Raw genomic sequence first — 24,448 nt, 5'->3', positions numbered from 1 at the left:
TACGTTGGACTTGAAATGTGAACTGCAAATTAAAAATGAAAAGTTATTTTCATGCCATTTTTATGCCCTGTGCTAGTGATGGTCTTCCTTCTAGTTTGCCATCTCTAAAGAAGAGCAAAATCATTGCCACAGCTTTAGCTTCATCATGTACAGAAGGGACACGGGGAGGTGACAGGAATGAGGGTTGTAGAGAAATTTCAATCTGTAGTTCTGCTATTTGGAGGAGGACTGTGTAGTAGCTTATCTTGATAATGCTTTAAGAAAACTATGTGGCTTCCAGTTTTTGAATAGCAATGTTCATGACAGTACAGTCCTATCTATGGCTAAGAACTTGCACTCTGAGAAGGGTTTAAGTTTGGTTCTAAACTTCAGAATTTACTTATGCAAATATGTCCTATTGGCACCTCCTAACATTTTTTTTTGGTTTCCTTTGGAGTGACCCATTTGGTAAGGAATCACATACTTACATTGATATCGCAACCACCTGGAATTAAAGTAGCACAAGGATCTACTTCACTGCAGGTTGTTCCATCTCCCTCATACCCAGGATTGCAAACACATCTATTAAAAACAGGACTAAGTGAAATCAGCAGGGATGAAAGAAGAGCTGTAAAGTTAAGATGAATTCAATTTTCAAGCTGTTTTCCTTTTAGCTCTCTGTCCATTTAGAGGCTGAATAAAATTAATAGCTTTGACTTAATTATGCACACCATTTAAGTGCTTAAATTTTGAAATATGGGATCATGTAATGAAAAATATGGAATCTGTTAATTATTAGATGTATTTAGATCTATTCTGTATTTCTATGAGATGGAAAGTAATATATGTCCTGCTGTACCCTCCACTCTCAATGTCTGTATATAGGGGTCACCTTGATAGGTGCGAATTAGAATACAAGCCTAGTTATAAATTTATTTCAGAAACACAAAAGTTACCAACAAATTCAAATGGATGTATGGCTAAGGGCAAAAATCAGAAAAATGTATGGGACTGTAACAGGGCTAACACTAAGAAAGGACCGATGGGAAGGAGAAAGCAAATAAGCCCTGTGACCGGGGGCCATCCCTGGGCCTGTCCAATGTTTGTCTGACCCTCTGTTTCTTGGCTAACCACCCAACTGTCTCACCTGCCACACCCTGATGGAACAATAATTATAATGTTATTCAGGCAGGAGGCTGTTCATTTAATACCCCAACACCAGGGGTTGCTATCCACCGTTCCAAACCTCCCCACCACGGTGGCCCATGCCTTGCAGATGGTATGTAAAGATTAGCACTTTTAATTCTGACTTGGTCTTGAGTGGCCTCAGGCTCACTGCTACTCTGCCTCTGCACCCTCTAGAGCACTGGGGCTCTACACCATAGTGTGCCCCCTATGAAGCCTCCTCTTCCCTGTTGCAGGGCACTAAGGTGTCCTGCTCCTTAAGAGCTGGAACTGCTAGGGAGAGAGCCCTAGCAGTCAGTTGGGAGCCCCAGCTGCTGGTTGTCAGGGCAGCCAGAATGAATTAGTTGGCCCACACCTGCTAGCACTCAGCTGACTAGAAGGGGCAGGGCCTGACTCATAAAAACCCCAGGGCTGAGGCCAGGAAGGAAGCTCCTTGCTAGCAGCCAGAGGGGAAGGAGCCTCCAGGGAGGAAGTGCCAAATGATGCTACAACTGCTTGGTATGCTGCACCTAGGGTTAAGGGGACTCCATGAGCTCCACAGGTACCTTGGCCTATTAGAAACTTACTGCCAGGGATGAATCCTGATCCTTTTAGAAGGCCAGAACACACCCTGGCCTTTTGTACTACGTTATAGCCCAGGGGCTTGTATTTTGTTTGCTGTTGTAGAAGACAGGCGGTTTGGGTGAGGCTATTTGGGGAAAGGAGGCGCAGTGCGAGACCTGGGCTGCGGAGAGCCCAGGCGCCAGTGAGGTGCAGAGCGAGACCAGGGGGCCACATTACAACAAAGCCTAGACTGGACAACATCAGTATTATCTGTGAGGCTTGGGGCATAGTAAAGGTGTAGTTGGCCATGCATATAGTCCATAAGGCTAGGTTGTCCTGGGACACCTATTTTGAAATGAGACCTACAGGGTTCAGGGAAATCCATCAAGACATGAAGGCAGCCTCCCTAGTGTATAGAAATACATCAAGATGTGACAGACAAGAATAGAGGATGCCCATTGGGCTGAATTGGCATGGTCAAGGGGCCTTGGGGGTAACACTACCATCCTTAGGGACCCTATCCTGGGACACTCCCCAATAGCTTCAATCTGGTCCACCAGTTAAAACAACATAAATATGAACCCCTAAGCTGTAACATAATATGATGCATGCAAGCCACATTCTGCCTCTTTAAAACCCCAAACTGCTCCTTAAGTATTAAGTGCTTCCCAGCCCTGGGTACCTTGTATACTCCTGGAGCCTTATTTGCCATGTAAACAGCCACAGTATTCCTGGGTAGTTCTTCCCTGCAGGAGCTCCTTCCCTTGGTAGCTTGCCAGAGAACTAACTCCTGCCAACCTTGGCCCTGGGGTTTATATGTGCCCAGAGCCCTATCTCTTTCCGGTCACCTGACTGGGCTGTGTGGTTGGGCTTTTAACCCCTGCCCTCCTGGTACTTGGTGTTCCTAATGACTCTGGTCATAAAGGGGCTGCCCTGCCTCCTAGTAACAGGGCTAGGGTTCCCTGTTACAGGCCCCAATTACAACCTGGACTTTTGAGGCTCTGAGGGGCAAGGACTTGGACAGGGGGAACTCTGCTACAGAACAGGGAAAGAGACTTAGTCCCAGACTCTGTAGAGAAAAGAATCTTGATTGGGGGGGAAGAAACGGATAAAACATTCCAGAGGTGTCATAAGTAGGGGAGACAAGCTGCCTAATCAGAGGCCACATTGAAGCTCAGTTCTGGACTAAGACTGAGTGACAGACTGCAAACTGGTGCAGAAGCTGCTGATGGGGTAGAAACTGATCCCAGGTGTAGGCCTGCCTTTGGCAGAGCTGGCTGGAGGTGAATGAGGCTACAAAGGAGATAATAGAAAATCCCTGTGTGAGAGCTAGGAGTCGGGGATCAGCTGACTCACAGGTAGAGCTGGGCTAGCATATAAAATGACTCCAGGACAGAAGGAGAACTGTAGGGTCAGGGATGAAAGAATTGTTTTGTAGCATAGATAAGCTTGGTAGGGGTGGGCACGGTTCTGGGAACAGCTGGGGCTGTTATCAGGAAGCATAAGTCTCCTTCTTGGTGGGTGAGTGTGGGGTAAACTTTTGTTAAGAACTATTTTTGTTCATTCAGCAGGGTATATTTTTGGTTTGTGTCTGTTGACCCACAGGGGCTAGAACTTTCAATTAGGAGTGTATGTAGTAACAGTCAGTGGCTTGGGAGCACCTATAAGGGGTGATTTGGAGGCCACACAGCAAGGTGGCTGGGCACTCTGAATCTGGAGTCTCTGGGTGGGGCAGGGTGTAAAGTGGGCTGTGGCTGAGGAGCTGAGATCAGAGCCCATGGCCTGAGGCTGAAGGCTGCAGCCAGAAAAAGTGGACTATGGCCAAGGGGGCTGAAGCCTGGACAGAAGGGCTGGAACCTGAGTAGGCAGAACTTATCGTCTGAGCTGGAAGACTCAAGGAATGGAGATGGAGTTAGACCTGTAAGACCTGGGTGTGACTATAAGGGGTGCTGCAGGTCATGACTGATGCACTTAAGGTACACTTACATCTAGCAGGCCACAACTGATGCCACTGAGGCATTGGCTTGCTACTTGAGTAGTGCAAGGAATGATACAGGCTTAGGGACAGACTTTCAAAAAGCCTGAGCCTGAACTGTTTCAATCTTTGCAGGTTAGACTAAATTGGTTTGTAACTGCACAGACTTCTCTTCTGGACTGAAAAATATTCAGGCACATGGCTGCAATGACTTGGGCTAGAACCTGGGGGGCACTAAAGCAGCCCTCCCTTCTCTTTGACAGTACTGAGTTGAGGGATGTGTGGCCAGGCCTGGCAGGATGCTATGATTAGGGAGGGAGTCCAACCCCCTTCCCAGCAGGGAATGTTTATCATCCTTAACTCTGTGTTTATCAACCCATTAAGAAAACAAAGCCTCTCTCCATTACTTCAAGCTCTTAAACAGTTTTTCCAAGGAAGAACATTACCAGCTACCTGTTGATTAGCTCCAAAAAGCCTTTCTGCCTGTGTCTCCCACAGCACAGACTGTAGCCAGCATATGGTCTGCTAGCTAATGCTGAGAGGTTTCTGTGTAAAGCAGAAGGGTGGGGGGAACAATCCCTGCTTAGCAGGGAGAAGCCAGACAGATGCCTGTAGTCTGCTGGAGCTCTATCCAGGGGGCAGAGGGGAGAGACTAGCCCTGCTGTATAGCAAAAAGCCCCACCCAGCCCAGAGAGCATTCTGGGATGCTGGGGGAGTCTGGTTTATCTTAAATCAGCAAGGGGTCTGGGACAGATATTGAATAAACTGGTTTCATAGTGCTTAGGGTTGGAAGGGACCTAAACAGATCATCAGGTCCAACCCCCAGTTTGAGCCAAATCAGTTAAGTCTGGTACCACATTCAACCAGGTTTATCTCAAACTGGTTGCAGCCATTTTCAAACTGCTTTATGTGCACTGAACATCTGTTCTGTTACGGGTTTAAACCAGTTTCTGATCACTTAAATTGGTTTATGTGTAATGTCTGTCCCTTGTCATAGGGGTCGATAGACAGAGGCAACCATCTAAGGCACAGAGAAGGAGAGAAACAAGGAGGAATAGAGGCTCCTGAGGCTTCCAATGGCATTTTCTCTAACTTTCTAATATTATTTCATCAAGGCATGGCAGGAAAGGTCACATGTTAGCTCAGAGAAACTTGGAGAGACTAGACAAGGCAGGGGGTAGTTCTGCCACTGGATGGTGTCACTACTAACCCTAGAGACATATCCTGTTATAGGGACAATATGTTCAAAAGTGCTGAACTCCATTTTCTAAAGTGATTGCCTGATCTGCAGTGAGGTGACTGCGATGCATCTACACATACGTAAGCTGGCAACAGCAGGACTGTGTGTTATGCCTGCCTGAGTATTTAGCCAGGATTCTGGGCCTGCATAGTCTGCTCTGAAGCTCATGTTGTCAGGACAGCCAAGTACCTGGGGGCCTGAGGGGCCTGGCCCCCGTTAGGAAGAGGGTTATAATCTAAATTACATAAAGCTTTCCACGTGTCCATTATTTGAGCCCCTCTCCCCCGCCCCCTGGCAAAAATAAAAGCTGGTACCTATGCATGCTGTGGTAATTTCCTTGCTACTGTTGCCTGAGCTAGTTGGATTAAAACTCACTTGGGTGTTTCAGCATGATTCAATTACATGTGGATGTACCCAAGTCTCATTAAGGTATGTAGCTGTAGTTGCTCTACAGATGCATTCATGGTTTACTGACTTTCAGCATACTTAGACACATTGGGGGAAGGAAAAAACGAAAGACTTGGGTTCCTAAGTAACATAGACACTTCAAAATATTGCCTCCTTTAATAATTCTGCAAGTTCATGCTCCTTGATCTTTGGATCTGTTAAGCTGGGTATAAGCTCAGCCTTGTTGAGGCCACAGCTGAAGTACTGTGTTCAGTTTTGGGCTCCACAATTCAAAACAGATGTGGAGAAGCTTGAGAGGGTACAGAGGAGAGCCATGAGCATGATTAGAGGTCAGGAAAACAGACCTTATGAAGAGAGGCTGAGAGCCACGGGACTCTTCAGCCTGGAAAAACACAGGTTCAGGGGTGATCTGGTGGCCACCTATAAGTTTATCAGGGGTGCCTACCAGGATCTGGGGTATCATCTGTTCACCAGAGCTCCCCAAGGGATGACAAGGTCGAATGGTCACAAACTCGTCCATGACCATTTCAGGCTGGACATAAGGAAAAACTTCTTTAGTGTCCAAGCCCCCAAGGTTTGGAATAGCCTGCTGCCAGAGGTGGTTCAAGCACCTACTTTGAACTCCTTCAAGAGACATCTGGATGCTTATCTTGCTGGGATCCTATGATCTATGATCCCTGCTGACTTCCTGCCCCTGGGGCACGGGGCTGGACTCAATGATCTTCCAAGGTCCCTTCCAGCCCTAATGTCTATGAAAGTCTATGTAGAAATGAGTACAGAACTAGAAATTAATAGTTGCTGAAAGCTTATCCCTTGTCTGCAGCTGACTCACTTTGTGGCCTTGAGCAGGTCACTTTACTCTTCTGCCTCAGTTTCTCATTCTATAAAATAGAAGTACTTATTTAGCTCATGGTATTCTTATAATAGTAAATGTTTTTGTGCATTAATATGTAGTGTTATCTTGAAACAGAAAATTCAAGTTTAACTATAAGATTAGCATAGTACTGCACCACAACTAATGCTAGCTACAGGTAAACAATGGACTTACCTCCTGATGCCATCGCTGAGCTGACAAGTTGCCTGTGCATGACAAAACTGCACAAAAGGCTGACATGGGATGACATGCTTATCACAGAATTTCCCAATATATCCACTTCTGCATGATCCAGGCAGACAGCCGCCTTCGCTGTCTATTCTGTTATTACATTTCCCATACATACATGGACATTCTATAGATTGGGGGCGGGGGAGAATATGAAGTTAAATATTTGTAGAAGGCATATGTCCCTATGTGACACTCTTGATGCATTTCATGTTGTTCCTTCCTCACCCTGCCCTAAAATCTAACCCCCCGTCTCTTTAAATTCACGTCTTTTGAACAACATTCTTTTCGACATTTATTTAGCAAATACATATCCTTTTTAACCACCTTCTAGGCATAGTCAGCCACAATATTTTGTATAATAATTATATACTAAATATATATATTCAGTAATATATTTTTATAGCACAGATCTTTAAATTGCCATGACAGATCTTCACAAAAGCAGTTGAATGATTAAATAGATCAAACAAAATTGCCCAGTGTTGTGGGGAAGCTTTTAAAAGTCAGGTCCTTGTCCTACAAGGATGCTGACCTATTTAACTGAAATGGGTCAGTTAATAAGCTTGATCAAAATCCCAGTGAAATTGGTGAGAATCTGTCCACTGCCTTCAATGGGCTTTGGAAAGGTCCTTTGTCAATAACCAGATGCAGTAAGTTCAAGAGGGTGAGCACTCCTGTTCCAGTTTCCTTGGATACAATAATTAACCCCCACAAGTAGCTGTGTTAGATGCCACTTAATGTGGCTATTCCCTGTGGCCTAGCTCTACCATCTTCCAAAAATACCATATCAGTATCAACTACTGACCACTGTAGTACAAATAAACCTCAAGACACTGTGTTAAGCCTCGAGACACTGTCTTGTCCACTGTGGTGGATGAGATGCTGAAGGCAGGGTAGATATATATGCACCTTATAATAAGATCTATATAGAGCAGACGCTTTTATGAACTTAGGTTAACTTCATCACATGCTGCCATGCTTACTTTTGTCACACCGAGGTCCATATTTATCAGAGTCAGAACAGAACTGACAGTGTGATCCTTGAAATCCATCAGCACAAATACAAGTTCCATTTCCTTTCATTCCATCCATACACTACAAGATAAAAGATAAGATTTATATCCAACTGTTCAAATAAATCTCTCTAAAGAAGTTGTTGCATAACTGATGCAGGCTTATATGTATTATGATGTAATTACTCTTTTAAAATGTAAGGAATATTGCCTGTGTAGATACACCCCCATTAGCTTGGCTCAATAAACTCTGGCACAGTTTGTGCTAGAGTCAGCTGCTCTTGGGCACAGTATATACAAGTGCGCCTGGGACTGCAACTGTTTGGGTCAGGGCAGAGCAGAACTGTGCTGTCAGGGGACTCGGGGGTCAGCCCCAGGCTTCCGATCACAGTATCAAGTAGTGGAGGGGTTGGCTGGGTCAAGAGGGTGCTACTGTGCAGGGCCAGGCAGCAGTAGCACACTTGTGCCCCAGCCAGCTCTGGTAACTATCTACATGTGCATTGTGGAACACTAAATGACTCTGCCATAGGATTGTACTTGTCCTGGGCAGTACTATCCAACAGTGGAGTTAGTTAATTTACTGCACCCTAATATGGGTGCACATGAAGACAGTGATGCTTTACTGTAGAGCTAATTAGTCAGTTCCACAATAAAGCCCACATGTAGATGCATCCAAGGAGAATGTTTGTTTTTCCTAGTGTAAACTTTCACACTCCTGGTATTTCTTCCCCACTGCTGCATTCCTTATTTCTCTCCTACTTCACAATTTTAGAAAATTACTGGATTTTCTTGTTACTGCACCCCTGCCCCTAGGTCCACCAATGAGGCTGTTCAACTTATGGTCTGTGGAAAACATGTAGCCTGTGAGGGCTTAATTCATGACCCCGGGCTTCCCATCTGGTTGCCATTCCCCTCATTGCTTATGCTGCTGCTGCTGGGATTTCTAGGTGCTTATTGCCATGTTCTCTGGGCTTCCCCCCACCCCACTTCTCCAGCTTTTGCTTCTTCCCTCTGCCACTGAGAGTAGAGTGAGGTGGGGCCTTGTGGCCTGTGGGGCTCAAGGAGCCTGCAGCCTGAGTGTGGCTTGCAGGGTGTCCATTGGGTACAGTACAATGTAGTGTGTGTGTGTCGGGGGTGGGGGGGGAGAGGGGGTAGAGGCACAGCATGGAGGCCTGAGGATGCCTGAATGTAGCCTCTGAACTCTCAAAAGTTGGACAGCCCCGTCTTAGAAGACTAGAGGGTTCCACCATCTTTTTTCGCCCTGTATCACTGGGTTGCTAGATAGAGACAATAAGCTGACCATACACTTCTCAAAGTGCTGTCATATTTTTGTGTACTGTGAGCTCAGGGGACTCTGGAGACTCCCCTGGCTCAGCCAGTCTCTACCGTATACATTGTGCAGTATGCTGCCAGTGCTTTTGTTTACCTGTCCATTTCCTGAGCAGGGCTTGGAAAAACCTCCAGGACATTGACTGCAATCTGAACCATAAAAGCCTTTGCAACATTTAGGTTCCTGTGAAATAAAATAAATATTGCTGCATGGTATGGACTATATAAAACTTTAGTTGCTCATCTGAATACTTGGAGGGACATATCAAAGCATTCAGGCACAGACTGTACACTTTCAGCATAGCCCTGCTCTGCGGTTAGCATGGAGCCACAGACACCAGCATTTAGATGCAGCTGGTCTGCCAGAACTACTGTCTATGGTGATGTGGGTAGTACCATGAGGAAGCCCACCCTGCTCATTTATTTCTCCTGAGTGTATGTTCAGGTCTGTGTAGTCGGGCAGTGTAGTCAGTTCAACGTGATCCTTTGTGAGCCGCAGGAGATACACCTAAGACAGCATATCTATTTGTGTTACCCAAATGCCATGGGCCCTAAGGCCCACCCAACTAAGTAGTGGCCCCTACAATGTGGGGCCAATGAATGAATAACACAGCAAAATGCTTGGGATAACTAAGGCAAAAACAGGGTGAGAGCATCATGTGGGTCAAAGGGTTAAAATGTAAAAAGAAGTGCACCTGAGGGGGACACTGAGCAAAGCCCCTTGGGTTGCACCCACTGGTCCTTAAAGGTATCCAAGGAGCTGGTGGATGCCACCCACTGGTGCTCTGTCTGGAAATGTGCACAGACAAGTTAGTGCAAAGTGGGCTTGCAGTCCCTGGGCATCCTCCTGGCCAGAGCTGCCTCCTTCGTCAAGTACAGGGACCGCTTGGCCAGGGCCAGGAGGAGGTTGACCAGGAGCTCCTGGGACTTGGTGAGGCCATGGGTGGGGTGACCAAAAACAAAAAGGTGGGCCTAAGACAGCCTGAGTACAGCTCCTGCTCAAGACCATGCCAAACAGACTATGCTATCTAATTTCTGGGGTTTGGTATGTGCTGAGCAAGATGAGTGCCAAGGGTCTGCTTCTTGGCAGTGCTCCTGGACTTAGCATGGAGACAGTGTAGACATGCTGTTAGCCTTTAATAGGAGCATCACTTGCAAATAAAGGGGAATGATTCTCCCACTCTGGCACTGGTGAGGCTGCACCTGGTGTACAGTGCATTGTGAAATCTTTAATAAAATGTATTTGACCAGTATTGCTAATTATCACACTGCACAGTCCTTCATGGATGCAGCCATATGAAATAATGAAAAATGTTGGGTGTTTGAAATGTAAATGAAAGAAAAACTTGAGTCTTACCACAAAAAAGCCCTGAACAGTCATGTGTAACAGTTGCAACACCTCATTAATACAGTTGATATAAACACAGAGAATGAAAAGACATTCTTTCATGTAATGCAAGGGAAAGTACCAGCAGATGAGCTAAATATAGCTGATACTTTTGCTCTAAGAACTGTGGAAATTCTTTTCTAAACCACCTGCTGGTTAAGTATGTGCTGTGAAGACCTTCAGATAATATTCAGCTGCAAAAATTAAGTTAGCAAAGAAAAATGGCTAATTCTAAATATATCCCACCATAGCAAACTATATATAACTTTTTACCTTTATTGTTACATTGCAGTATCTAGCACAGCCAGTTGCTAGATTGCTCAGGGTTTCATAAACGCATCTGCCTTTTGATAAAGACTAGAACATGAGTAAATCAAAAACATTAGTATTTTCACACAGACATTCAGTACTTCAATACAATCAAAACATTAGAGAAAATTTTAACAGAACAATGTGAAATATCTCAGTGTTGGTTGTGGGGTTTTTTTCATTGTTCCTTTTGATATTTCAAAGATATTTTGCATTCTAGTAAACTATTAATGTTCTTGACTTTTGGAATCTTTACTATAATATATAACTATCTATCTGTCCCATATACAATAAATATTGGTAAATGCTTGTAACCAAATCACTTCATAGCCATACCCAAGTCTTGTATATGGAGAAATTTGCAGCCAAAATGCCTGTGCTCTCAGAGGTACACAGATCAGTTTTCTGTTTATCCTAAAGCATATGTCCATTTAACCAGCTCCTTACCTGTACCTTTCCTACACAACCACCCAGTCATGTTGTGATATGGGTAACTGTAAGGGAAGGGCCAGATAGAGGCTAGCAATTGTGTGTGTATGCTAACAAGTGGGGCCTATGGCACTAAATTTGGGGGAGGAAGTGGCAAAATATTAATTTTGGGGTCTGTTAGGGAAAGGAGAAACTTTGGCAGCTTTGGGTCTAGCATAATGTTAATGTAACTTTGTATTTTTCACATCTAAATTCTCAGAGCAGTTTTTGTAGCAACTCTTCTTTCTCTTCTCTTACTTAAAAGTTAAAACAGCATTCCTGCAACATAGTACTACCCCATATCAATTTTTTGATCCCCAAGATAGTCAGGAGTTATAGATACAAGACATTTCCTACAAAGTAAATTGACTTGACTGCACAGGAAAAGTGGATCAGACATGGAATGCTCAGAAAACTGTAGACTAACAGAAGTTTAAATAAGACAGTCATCTCTTTCTTACAATGGGAAAGTCACTTACTATAGGCTTTGAGTTCCTTGGACAAGTGCTCCTATAGACCACTGAACATTTTACACAGGGACCCTGGATAGAGACAGTACAACACAATCACATTTTAGGAAGGTGATAATAATGATGAGAAACTCATTTACGGCATATCTGCACTATACATCTTCAGGAGTTTTCATTCTTTTTGTCTGTCTTCATTAACTTATCATGGTTCATGGAACTGCGACTCCTACCTCATCAGGATTCCTTTGGACTGTCATTCATTCTTACCAATTCACATTCCCACCTACAGCCTGGATACAGTGTGCGGATGCTTGGTTTTGGCTGAGCTCCCCACTGACTGGAAGCTACACCTACAGTGCAGCCAGGGAATGAGGCGGCTAGGCGAAGCAGTGGTGGCATGGGAACAACTGCCTACTGTCTCGCTCCAATGTGGGCGCAGGAAAAGCCACCCAGCCTGTGTCAGACTGGAGCTGGGTGGTTTAGACTTTTATCTAGGTTGCAGTGGGAAGTGGTGAGCATGTATATATTTTCTCTCCGTCACTCACACACGTAAATGCATGTGGAGCCTCAGCTGGTGTGATGAACTGGTGCAATTCATTGAAGTTTGTGGAAATATATGGCATTTACAACAGAATGGGATCTGGCTCAATCTGTGTATTTCACTCTCTGTGATGGTATCTTATGTAACTCTTAGGAAGACAACCTTAGATAACCCCCTTAAGATCTGTTGCATATAAACAGTGTAAATAGAGAAAAATATTTTCTCTGTATCCACATCATTCTTGCACCCTGCCAAAATACAAGTATATTCACCCACGCTCTTCACCTTTTGGCTTACTGTCACAAATGGCTTATTTACTACTGGGGGAGGGCAATGGCAGATTATTTATTACTGGGGGGCAATTATACTTTAGAACCAGGTGACAGCTTTTAAGAGGAGTAGTCCTACACAGGTGGCATCTGAAAACACCCCTGGAGTGTGGCTCTGGAGTTTGTCAAAGCTTAGGGATGATTTGGCAAGAACAAGAACAGAATCCAGGTCCAAATGCATTGTGGCATTTAGGCAGGTATTATGACTCGTGGACCAGTGCTCTGTCTCCTAATTAAAATCTTATATAACAATTTATATCATAAATCCTTCATGAAAAATTTAAGAGCCAACAGATGTAAGTAACTTTACTTTTTTCTTTTATGCAGATAACAAGAGTCTTTTAGATCTTACTTCCCCTCTATCTTTAAATTGCCTGTCTTTTGAATGAGTGCGCTGATCAATACAGGAAGTGACCACTATTCAGGTTTCTTTTAAAAGATTCGAAATGCTAATGTTTGTTAGGTATTGCTCAGTGTTCATACCAGAAATTGCTGTTGGAGCTTTGCCAGGTTTATGATTAGAGAGAGCACATGGAACTTAGCCATTAGCCATGGCAATAACCTTTTATCATCAACTCTTGTTGTTTCCTTCAGTAAAATTTGAGCCTATCCAGTTCAATTGAAGTTCTATTACAGAGTTTTGTTTCTGGATTATTCTAAATTAAACTGTAATTGGTTTATATCAGTGAATCTTCACTGTGCCAGAAATTTTATTGGCTCAGATATGTACTTGCATATGTTCACATACTGGATAATCGGAGCCACGTTTATTGCAAAGGATAAGTTCAATCTGACAGGCACTCTTATCAGCAATGGCATCTGATTGCTACTTAGTTTATAATATGCAATATGCTTCTGATCATGAACATGCTGGGTGGAACTCAATTATTCAAAATATGCATTTATTATCTCTTAAGAAAATCTAAAGTAAGACTGAAAAAAATCCATGCTCTTTATTTGCCTACTGTATTTTCTGCATAACTGGTTAAAAGGAAAATGTTGATTTTTTAAATGGTTGATATTGCTCTAAAGAGGAGATTGAAGTTGCAAGCAAGTTTACTAATTAAAGTTTTGTACTGACTTTCCTTACCATTTTAATTTCACTTCTTTCTTCATCACATCTGTGAGGTAGAATAGGAACAATTGAGGGAGGGGTAAGAACACCTGCAAGGGTGTAAATTCGACCATTTTTTGCAATGATATCTGTTTCTTCCATTTCTTCACCGTTCACCAAGATTTGTCCCTGCAGAATGAAAGTATTTCAGATAATCTTTGAAAACTATTGATACCACCACCCCAGCATATTTTATTGTCATTACTTTTAAAAATTGTTAGGTTATCATTTAGGAAAACAAGACCTAGTCTTCTCTTTCTCTTCTAATAGATGACATATATATATACATTACACCCTTTCCTTGATGTCTTTCTTATACATCTAATAGCAGCATCTGAGCTTTACTGGTTAATTCTCACAGGTCTTCTGTGAAGTTGCTAACTAAGGGCCTGATTAATAATTACTAAAATGGTGGAAGTCTGGTTTTTTTTGACAGCAGGAGTCACTGGGTTGGGTCTATAGTGTTATTTCCATTTTACAGATGTTATACATTTTACAGATGGACATTTCACACTTTTTCTCATTTTTCCCTCCAAGGCCACTGAATACCTTGGCGTAAGAGCCAGAGGTAGAACTCTATAGTTTCATTCAGGCACCTTGATATCTGCTCAGCCTTTGAACTCATCTGCTTTTTGCAAAAAAAATATATAAATCTACTTTTTTCCGCATAAGGTAAAAACTTGGCTAATACACGTTAACAATAGAAAGAAGTTCAATACAGCAGTTAGCTCCACTTATTAAAAGTACCTCAGATAATTCTTTGAAAAAACCATGCCATACACAAACAACCATGTTTCAATTGACTTATCTGCAGCTCACTAATTTAAAGAGTGCATCTTGAATTGAAATATTTGCCATCATTAATTCTGGAGATTTTCCAAAGGTTGCAGATTTTCATAAGTTGCATACGCTTGATCATTATTGTTGTTTCCATTTCAAATGGCCTCTGATTACATTTGTACTGCTTCCCTGGCCTTCCTGTGGATGCAGCTTGTGAGCATGCCCCATTCACCTGCTGCCACCACCACTCCACAAATGCCAAACTGGGAAATGAGGTAGGGTACCTGCTCTGAGGCAGAACTGGGGACAGACCATGAGTGGTGGCAGGGCTCTCCCTAAAGTGGCTTCTCTGCCTCATTTCTGGGTTCCAGGCAAGTGGAATAGGAGAAGACATATCTTGATGCCCCAATCTGAATTCTGACCATAAAGCTTTTTTCTGAGTAATTGGCTGTCAGTGGGCCAAAATCTGGGGTTCAAAGTAAGTTTTACTCTGCTCCTATTCCTACAAATGTCCTTTGAATTTGATGGAGATCTGTCTGATTGTCTATTGAATAAAAACTAAGGGTATATTTAAAGAAGTGAAAGAGGTATGCTTTAAATGAGTTAATGAAGTGCCTAAGTAATGCTTTTAAAAATGTGTTGCTTGGGTTCACTAGGACAAGTGAAAATGTTATTTAAGGTGTTAAGCACATCTATGCTAGGTCCTGAGTGGGTTAATGCTAATTAAAAGATGTTAGTGAACATGATTTAAAATGCACCAGTTTCCTAGATTAGGCAGGACCTGAATGAGGAATCACTGTAGACTACAATGATTCCTCATTCAGGTCCTGCCTAATCTAGGAAAATAGATTACTGCAATTTGTAGTAGAAATAGAAAACTACAATTTGTAGTTAGTGGGGGAAAAACACATACTAGAGGCTTTTCTGACAAACCAGTCTAGATATATTATGCATCTATCTTTCCTAAATAGAGCTGGGATTAGTGTTCTGTGAATTTCCCATTCACTTCAGCGAGGAATTCCTTTGTTTCTGCTCCTGAGAGGTTCACTGTTTTTCTTTTTGTGCTGAAAGTACCTGGATGGCTACATCAGAGAAAGGAAAGTTCATCAGGAAAGGTTCATGTATTTTTGACTCACGTTGCTGCTTGTGTTAAAATAGATGAATTGGTTAGCCATGCTCCTGACACGTTCTATTGAGATGAGGCTGGCTACCTCCAGCTGCAACAAGCAAAAGTGTTAAGGAGTTAGAAACGGATTGTCAACAAGAATAAGAAAAACATTATAAGGAAAAGCTAGTGGATCTCAGTTGCAATCTACTCCTTCTGCCAATGATCCAGACAAGTACTAGGATGATCCCCCATCCTTGGACTCTACTTTCTTCCCTTTTGACTCTGGTAAAAAAAAGTAATAAAAAGCTAGGAAACTTGTTTTGATATTAACAAATCCACCCCTGATTTAAAACTAGACAGGTAACAATCTTAATAGAAGTACAGAATTGCATTTGCTTATTGTAGTGACAAAAATAAGTTTTTCCTACATTTTATTCCTGTTCTCTCTGTAGAGCCAATACTGTTACATTCTGAGGCATCAATAGAATAGCTAAGAAGTTTCAGGTCCATATTCTGTTTTCACTTGAGCTATGTTGTTATAGCAAAAATATTATTTTTTACATTGAAGTGTATATTGCAAGGCTAATGGAAACAAAACACAGATAATTTTTACTTTGGGATAGTTGGTTGAGGTTAATCCTACACACTGAGGTTACAACCCCTTGCACTTGTTAGCAATCTCTGTAAAGATGCACCTTTTTTTTCTCTTTTTTTTTTTTTTTTTTTGCAGGGGAGACATAGCCTTAGCTCAATGCAGCCCTGCTTAGAAAGACCTTTGGTTTCAATGATGGAGAATGTTTGAAATCATTCTGGAAGGCCAAAATAATGCTTTTCTAGAGATATGTAGAGTATTTGTAGGATAGGATAGCAAATCAATCTCACTTACCTGAGTGTAGGAGATGATGTGGTAGCGAATGAGCTCCAAGAGCTTCCGTGAACCCTGCACAAATGAAGGAAGGACTATTCTTAAAACCAGAATAAGAGAGAACACAAAATTCATCTGTACTGCAATGATATCAACAGGAAAGGAATAATTTTATCCATTAATTGAGCCCTGGAAAGATCAGGAACCTAAATGATACTGTCCTCATGGCATGCACCCTAGCCTAACAGTTCTACTCATCTAGTCTGAATTTTTGTGCATTCACTTTCACTTCATTTTTGGGGGTGGGGTGGGTCTTTATTTGCTGTATGTTTCAAGCTGCCCATAGGTTCTCAGCAACATACACACGTAAAGAATCCCTTCTGTGTTGATGTCCCTTTTCCACGTGGATGCAATGCTGGGTCAGACCAATGGTCCATGTAGTTCAAACTTGTGTCTCTGATAATGGTCAGCTATCTCTGAGGAAGCTACAAAAACCCTATGCTGTAGACAGGTGTGGGATAATCTGTTTCTTATATTAGAAAATGGGAAGACACCTAATAGTTAAAGGTAAGTTAAGACCTGGAGCATAAAAATTTAGATGTATCTATATCAAAGTTATTATTCTAGAATATAAAGTATTGATTTGCATTATCGAAAGATGAATACCTCTGCAGAAAGGAGATAGTCTAGAGCTCCATCTTGCATGTTATCCAAAGCATTGTTACTTGGAACAAAGACTGTATAAGGTCCACCATTCTGTTCTAAAGCAAATGCCAGGGTAGTCTTCTGCAGGTGTGGTTTTTGGGGGTTTTTTTAGGTTTTTTTAAGAAAGAAAAAAAAGGGAAATTATATACCAGTTTTGTACATTAAAAATAGGTTTATAGAATTCCTTTTCTAGGCTCTTACCTCTAATAAGGATCTAAATCGGCTGTATTTCCCATTGTCTCGAAGCACTGACATTATGGTTTCCTAAAAGAATATTTGTTTAATATTTATATTGAATTACATTTAAATTAAAGAACAAAGTCACTAAACAAACAGAAGATATATTCATCAGAGGATCTGATGAACCAGTGTTTACAAATATTGGACCAATCTTAGTCATGGGTTGGCGACATAACGTCTGTGGGCTGCATCCATCCTGCAGAGCCACTGGATCCAGCCCATGGAGCTGGAGGGCTTTGTCTGTGCCTGCACCTGGGTTGGAGCTAGGCAGCTGGAGGATCTGCACATTACTGCTGCTTTTCTTGTGCCCTGCATCTCTGCTCCCCTCCAGCTGTGGTGTGGATGCACCTTCAAGCTGGTGGTGAGCTATACCAGGGCCAGGCAGCTGGAAGCTCATCAGCACTGCTGTCCCCTCTTGGTGGTGCTACAGCTAGAAGGTAGAACAGGGGAAGGGGGCAGGAATAAGTGGTGGCAGTGCTCATGCAACTTCCAACTGTCTGTCCCTGGCTCAGTTCCCCACCAGCTAGAAGCTGTACCCACACTGCAGCTGGGGAGTGGAGGTAAAGTGAAGTGGTGGCAATGTGAGTTTAGCTCCCAGCTGCCTGGCCCCAGCTTGGGCACAGGTGAAGACACCCACTGTTGAGGTGCAGTTAACATCCCTTACCCCATACTGGACCAGAGCTGGGTTGTTACGGTGCATAGCTTATATGAGCTGCTGACTGCTGATCTTAGTCATTAAGGACTTGAGTATATTTGCTCTTTTTATATACTGTTTGTGTTGCAATGACATCTAGAGGCTTCGAATGAGATTGGGATCCCAATTTTAGCAGGGATTGTACTTCATATAGTAAGATATGACTGCTACTCTAAAGAATTATATTCTATAGCCTCAAAGCACACAAAGGGTTGAAAAAAGGAAGTAGCATTATCCATGTTTCCCAAATGAGGAAGTGAGGGGCAGATAAATTAAGTAGCTGGCCATAAGGTCATGCAGGAAAAGCTGCCTCAAGAAAGCAACTGAGGCTAGGCACTAAAAAATGAAGGGACCCAAAACCATCAGTCACTTCTCAGAATCTATGCTTTTAATATTTTGATTACTGGTTTGAATATATTTAGGTTGGCAATTATCCTAAAGTCTCTACCATCTAATGGCTGCTCTGTTAAATGAATTGGTTGTTTTAGTCCATTTTCCAGCGGAAACGAATCTACAAGTCAGATCACCATTACATCCAACCACTTTATGGGTCATGTAATAGAGAAGTAAATATCTGAATGGCATGGTAACTGCCTGTCCCCTTTCACTTTGAAAGTTGTGTGCCAGGGTCAGGGTTGAAGCACAATGGCAGGATACAGTGAGGAAACTAGTACAGTTGTTGTCAATAAGGCATGTTTCATGAGCACTGTATTCATTGAAAAGTAATTTAAATGGGAAGTCCTGTAGTTAACACCTGTGTATATTAGGCCTCACCTCTTTAGTGTTCTCAAACGTTGGTTCAACATTTTCCATGGCCTTGTCAATAATGTGCAAAATTCCATTGGAAGCAATTACATCCCCCTGTAAGATTTTTCCTTTCTTCTTACCCCCTTGGAGTCTAATTTTTAATTGATTGTCCTAAAACAAATCAGACAATAGATATTGAATTCCTTGAATCCCTTTTCCTGGGAGCTTTTGCATTTGAAGTTCAATGAGAATATGCATGCTTTATGGTCTATACCAGGGCCATTCACCTGGCAGCCCATGGGCCACATCTGACCATGGGAAAGTTAAAAGCAGCCCCTTGTCCCTAGACTAGCCAGCACTCCCTCCATCTCTCTCCAGCAGCTGCCACTGGAGTCTCTGGGTTCCCCCTCCATCTTTTTGCTTCTTTTGCCTGAGCCTACCTCTGGCAGCTGGATGGGGCATCCCAGACCTTAGAAAGCCTGCAGCCAGGGGGCTTGGACAACCCAGGCACCCTATGTGTCATGATAAAGCCAGTGCAGCTGCAGCACACCAGAGAGTCATAGGGAAGGGGTTGGGGATACACATGACAGGGTGTGGTGTGATGCAGTACAGTTGGGGGGCACAAGGCATGGTATGGGGGTACAGGCACAGTGCAGTAAAAGGGGCATGCAGTGTGTGAGGGCATGTGGCACAGTGCATTGTGGGGAGGTGTTGTGCATGCAATGTAGCAGGGGGGTTGTCCCCACAGCACTGTATGTGATGTTGGGGCATTTGGTCTATGCAGTGTGTGGTAGAAGTTGGACAGCCCTGGTCTATATCAATACAGTGCATCCAGGGCCATCACCTGGACCATTAAATCTGGAAGTTCAGGCCTTATCCAAAGCTCAGCAAAGGAAAGGAAAGGCTCCCAGTGACTTCAGCATACTGTATTACTTGTTTACCAGACAGCAAAGTGCAGAATAGACAAAAGAATGGTGAACAGTATTAACTTTATGGTAAGAGGAAAAATCTAATTTTACATTAATACAACTCTGATGGCTTGCACTAATAAAAATCTGCCAGGAAACAATTTACAATGTGATTGAAGCTAATGGATAAACTCAAGTAACCTTAGGGGCATATAAACCATTTCCTTTTATTGTGTAGCTGTTTAAAAAAAAGCCAAAATGTTGCTGATCATGCTTTGTACTGAAGTCTGCAGGAAACTCTGAAACGATAGGCTACACTTGTGTTTTCCTGTTATAAATGGAACAACTCTTCATTTAAAATTTATATATATATTTTCTTAGGTGACTCTGACCTACTGAAATAAATAAGGAAAACTGGCTTTGAGTCATCACACAGGCTTAAGTTATTGAGTGAGCATTAGCTGCCTGTGAACAGCACTACCTGCTCTTAAAAAGGTTATGGGTAAGTGTACTGCATTGAAAACAGTGACAACTGTTCAGCTATGGAGTCAAGTCATCCCTGGTTTCATTCCACATTATTGTTAGTAGATGAATATTAGCATATCTCTTTAAAAAAAATCCAGCCCTATATTATTTATATGGATAACTCATTGTGGATGAGCTTTACATTGGGGGCTGGTTGTGACCCAGTAGGTCACAGGGTTCTGCAATATGACCTCTAGTTGCTCTTACATGCTGAGGCTTAATACTAAGCTTCCATCACCAAGTGAGTGCGCCACTTCATTTTTCATACTATTGACTTTAGATTCTTGAAGTGTCCCCATTCTTGAGGCAGAAGGTTGCATGCTGTGCAGGCCAAGGTACGTCCCTGTGTTTAGGATGATTTTTCTAAAATGAAAACACCTTTTCTAATACATAAAAGCCTATTTATTAGCCATTCAGCTTACTAGAAGTCTAATGGTGAATTTCTGTTTGCAAGGAAGTTAATGGGAGCTTTGCCACTGACTTGAGTGCAACCTGAACTTCACCAAGACTCTCTGCAGTATTGGGACTGTGGGTATTGTACAGTAATGCTTACAGTAGCTCAGTGGTGCTCAACCTTTTATTCCTGTAGGATGGATGCATGGCATAGGGCTGGTCCATGGCCTGATACCCATAGGTGGAGGGAGAGATATTTGGGGGGAGGCGGGGGGCTGACCATGCACATGCATATGCACATGCTCCCCGCTGTGGGAAAGTCTGCAGGGGGAGGGGAAAGGGCCATGGTGGGGAGGGAGTGGGTCTGGGATTGGGGCTGGAACCAGGCAGGGACTGGGAGGGAACAGAGCAGAGCCGGGCCCGGGATGGGGATCAGAGCTGGAGCCTGCTGTGCCTGTGTGGCCACCCCTTCCCCTGTACCCAGGGTCATTGCCCAGCACCAGTGGCCCCCACGAATCCACCCCCCCGCCCTGCCCCGACACCAGCTGCCTCCTACACCAACCCTGTCCCTGCCCCACCTGGGGGGCATGGAGCCAAGGGCCAGGAGGGGACAGAACCCCTGGGACACCCACAGCTACTCCACCCCTCTCCAAGTCACCCCCCAGGAACAGCCTGGCATAGCTTGGGAGCTCCTACAGAAGTGCAGTGGCGGAGAGCCGAGAGAGGGGCACATGGCCCTCCAATCTTTGCATGGGCCAAGGGCAGGGTGCAGCTGTGAGCTGGGCTCTGCCTGCTTCCTGCCTCCGCACTTGCTACCATCTTTGAAAGCGGCATTGCGCCATGTGCGTCCTGTTGCTGGGCGGGCTGGGCAGCAAGGCACATGGTGTTGCACCACACTGCTTGGCTCCCTGGTGTCGGACCTCAGAGGAGCTACTGGGCTCCGATTGTCCCACAGTCTGGCCCGGGTGAATGGGGCTCTGACTAGGCTGGGTCATGGCACAAATCCCCATATTGCAGCATGGAGCAGGGCAGGTGCAGAGGTGAATGATTCACCCCTACCCCTATCCCACGCCCTCCTACACTGTGAGGGTCTTGATCTGCCCTTCTCCTGAGCCCAGGCAGTCATAAAGAAAGCAGATAAAAAGAAACTTACCTGCCTGCTGGGCCATCTGTGATCCTTGCTGTGCAGGGTATCTGAGTGTGTGTGCTGCTTCCCCCCTGCTGCAGCAGTCTGTGGCTGGGCTGCTCTACTGCCATATCTGCTACCCTGCATTTGGGGAGTCTGAACCCTGTTGGCTCCCCCTTCCTCCGCCTATGCTGATACCTTGTGGGGTTGTGCCCCACTCTGTGCAGCTCCACACAGGGCTACACTGGCCTCCCCAGGCATTTGGCAGCAGGGAAGTGACAATTAACACTGCTCCCCCAGTGCCAAATTTCTAGACCCTTGGGGAGCCCAGTGGGCTGGATGACACAGCTCCATGGGCCAGATCTAGCCCCCAGGCTAAGGGCTGAGCATCCCTGAGCTAGCCAGCTCACAGTCTGCAACATGTTAACTCAGATGGTATGACTGACACTTTCCTTATGAAATTAAAAGCTCCATAAATATAGAGGAGATGCGCAGATGCTATTTTAATATCAAAATCTAGAGGTGCTCTTACTTTGTCACCCTTTAATATCTCCCCTGACTTCCCAGTCAAAGTATAAATTGTATTTGTATTATTCAAGTCATTGGTGCCCAGCTGACCAGCAATTATATGGAGTTTTGCAAAGTACTGGGCTTTCTCCTTGTTGCTGAGAAGATCTTTTATCTAGAAGATAAAGGAACACAATAGCGATTTATTTCAATATATTACAGCCTATATTAAAAAAATGACAACTTAATGTTGTTTTCAGTTTTGCAATAGATTATATGCTAAATTAACCAAGTGGGGTGCAAACACTGTATGTTCTGAAATGAATGTATAGTATGTGATCCAAGACCCATAGAAATCAATGGAAGCCCTTCTGTTGACTTAGGTGGGGTAGATCACATCCTTACAACACCCATGGTAAACAGTAAGCATGTGAGTATCCCACTGACTTGAGTGGAAGTTGCTGATGCTCAGTGCTTTGAAAATCAGGCCACTTACTAGGCACCCAAATATTGATGCCAGGGTACAGCTCGTTGAATGTGTCTTTTCCCTTTGACAGACTTCCTTCCTTCCAAATATTTATTTTCCAAAGTAATGAGAACAGTTTGGATTTTAATTATTGTGTTTTGCTCCCCTTCTTATTGCCCTGGCTTGTCTGAGTCAGGGGAACTGAGGAGAGACTAGAAGGGGAGAAGCTCCTTCCCCACCCCTGCCCACCCCACCTGAAAAAGTTCAGTTTGAAACAATGTTAAGGTAAATAGTCTGTTAATAAGTAATGAAACATTTTTCATTAACATGAATCAAATTATTTTGGTTAAAAACTTTGTATTTCAAATGTTGGTTTTGGATAAGCCTTACATAAATGCCTAACCCGAAGCATCCATTTTGGAAAAGTGTGGTCTTGATTTTTAATCTTTCATTGCAAGTAGCTGTGTACACAAAACATACATAAAGTATATACAAACAAAACATAACGTTTTAAAGTAGCATGGCATCATGGCCCAAATCAAAATAAATAAATACATAAATAAAGACCTTCGAATCTTTTTCAAGTATCAGAGCAATATTATTTTGACTCCTTGATGGGTATGAAAAGCACTAACTCCACTGGAAAAAGTTTTTATTTCCCGATAGGGATAATTGCCTGTGGAATTTGAAATCTGATTTTCTGGCAAAGGATAACAAACAAACAAACACCCCCTCCAACCACAATTCCCTGTACTTACATTAATTCCTCTGAAGCCTTTGTTTGTTGGTAATAGCACAGTAAGTGGTCCCAGACTACTTAGAGCCCATTCATAGGCATATTCTTATAGGGAAAAGCAAAAGACAAAATGTATACTGTGAGCCACTAGAGGCAGGATTTCTATATTCTATGTTCTATGCAATGTAAGGGCACTGTTGGTGCCCACTCAACAGACTAACAATATCGGTGTTTATTAAAATGTAACTGCTAAATAGCTTGGTGATTCACTGAAATATGAATAAGAAATTATTCATGGAATCCAAACATCCCTACGTATACTCAGTATGCAGACAAAAAACATGTATTTTGATAGTCTAGCTGCCATGGCATGGAACTCAGTGTAAGTCTTGATAACAGGGTTTCCTTAAGCTTGCATTAGTTTCTGCGCAGAAAAGCTGAATTACTACTTAAAAAAAAAATTGGCTTCTGAGGATGTTGCCTATGCTGGTACTGCACATATCAGGGAACAGGCAGCTAGGTCATACGAATGGATGAACTGCTACGTAAGCTTCCCATGATGACACAACCATATCATAGTACTAGTGCCACAGTTAAGGTCATTAAGTATTTCTTATATAAAAGCCTACTTCCACAGGTTTAAAATTATAACTCTAAATGTTGGTACTTGGAGAATTTTTTTTTCTTCTTATAGTTACAAGTACTGTCTACTCTAAAATAAATTCAAGAAATACAATTTAAGACTCCATAGTTTGGCTTAAAAATGTACAGCATGAACTGCTTTGTGTAGCTGATTCTTTTTTGTTTTTACAGACAAGGTTCTTTAGGTAGATGTGATATCTTTTATTATTCCAACCAAATAGTTGGAAAAATTGTTCTTTGCAAGCTTTCAGGCACAAACACCCTTCTTCAGGCATAGGGAGAGTTTGCTGGTGTTTTATGTGCTCTCCTGGGTAGAATAGAACCCAACAAGCAAAATGCAGGTCTTTGGAAAGGCAAATGTGTGGCAGTGAGGATCAGAGGGAAAGAATTTACCATGCAGTTAAAGTAGTGTCACCTGTGCAGTTAACATGCATGCATCACAGTAGCTCACTGCTGATAAATCAAAAAGGCTATTAAAGGAATGAATAGAGAGCAGATATCTTGCATTAATGTTATTCTTCATTATTTGTTTTATAGCAAGACTTGGAGATCTCAAAATGTTAGCCGTCATGCAAACATGTAGTGAGAACACCAAATGAGGGTACACATTC

The 24,448-nt window shown here is 43.1% G+C and overlaps 1 protein-coding gene across 3 annotated transcripts in view; it reads right to left on the bottom strand.

Annotated features, from left to right (window-relative positions):
- Nucleotides 1–24,448, bottom strand: part of STAB2 (stabilin 2) — a 138,566-nt gene that overhangs the window by 85,242 nt on the left and 28,876 nt on the right. For 2 of the 3 annotated variants that reach the window (XM_019544760.1, XM_019544757.1), the window contains exons 11-24: nt 23,218–23,300; nt 22,019–22,168; nt 18,562–18,705; nt 17,055–17,117; nt 16,815–16,934; nt 16,170–16,223; nt 15,312–15,392; nt 13,372–13,524; nt 11,421–11,483; nt 10,438–10,521; nt 8,875–8,961; nt 7,419–7,530; nt 6,379–6,559; nt 468–561 (exon numbers count right to left, since the gene is read on the bottom strand). In XM_019544760.1, coding sequence (XP_019400305.1) covers nt 468–561; nt 6,379–6,559; nt 7,419–7,530; nt 8,875–8,961; nt 10,438–10,521; nt 11,421–11,483; nt 13,372–13,524; nt 15,312–15,392; nt 16,170–16,223; nt 16,815–16,934; nt 17,055–17,117; nt 18,562–18,705; nt 22,019–22,168; nt 23,218–23,300 — 1,469 coding nt within the window. The remainder of the gene's footprint in view (nt 1–467; nt 562–6,378; nt 6,560–7,418; nt 7,531–8,874; nt 8,962–10,437; nt 10,522–11,420; nt 11,484–13,371; nt 13,525–15,311; nt 15,393–16,169; nt 16,224–16,814; nt 16,935–17,054; nt 17,118–18,561; nt 18,706–22,018; nt 22,169–23,217; nt 23,301–24,448) is intronic. The other variant, XM_019544759.1, reaches the window with a different exon arrangement.

Source organism: Crocodylus porosus, unplaced genomic scaffold (genome assembly GCF_001723895.1).
Source record: "Crocodylus porosus isolate Cpor-Errol unplaced genomic scaffold, CroPor_comp1, whole genome shotgun sequence".
Lineage (NCBI taxonomy): Eukaryota > Metazoa > Chordata > Crocodylia > Crocodylidae > Crocodylus > Crocodylus porosus.
The sequence above is the reverse complement of the archived record's forward strand: the minus strand, read 5'-3'. Positions and strand labels throughout refer to the sequence as shown.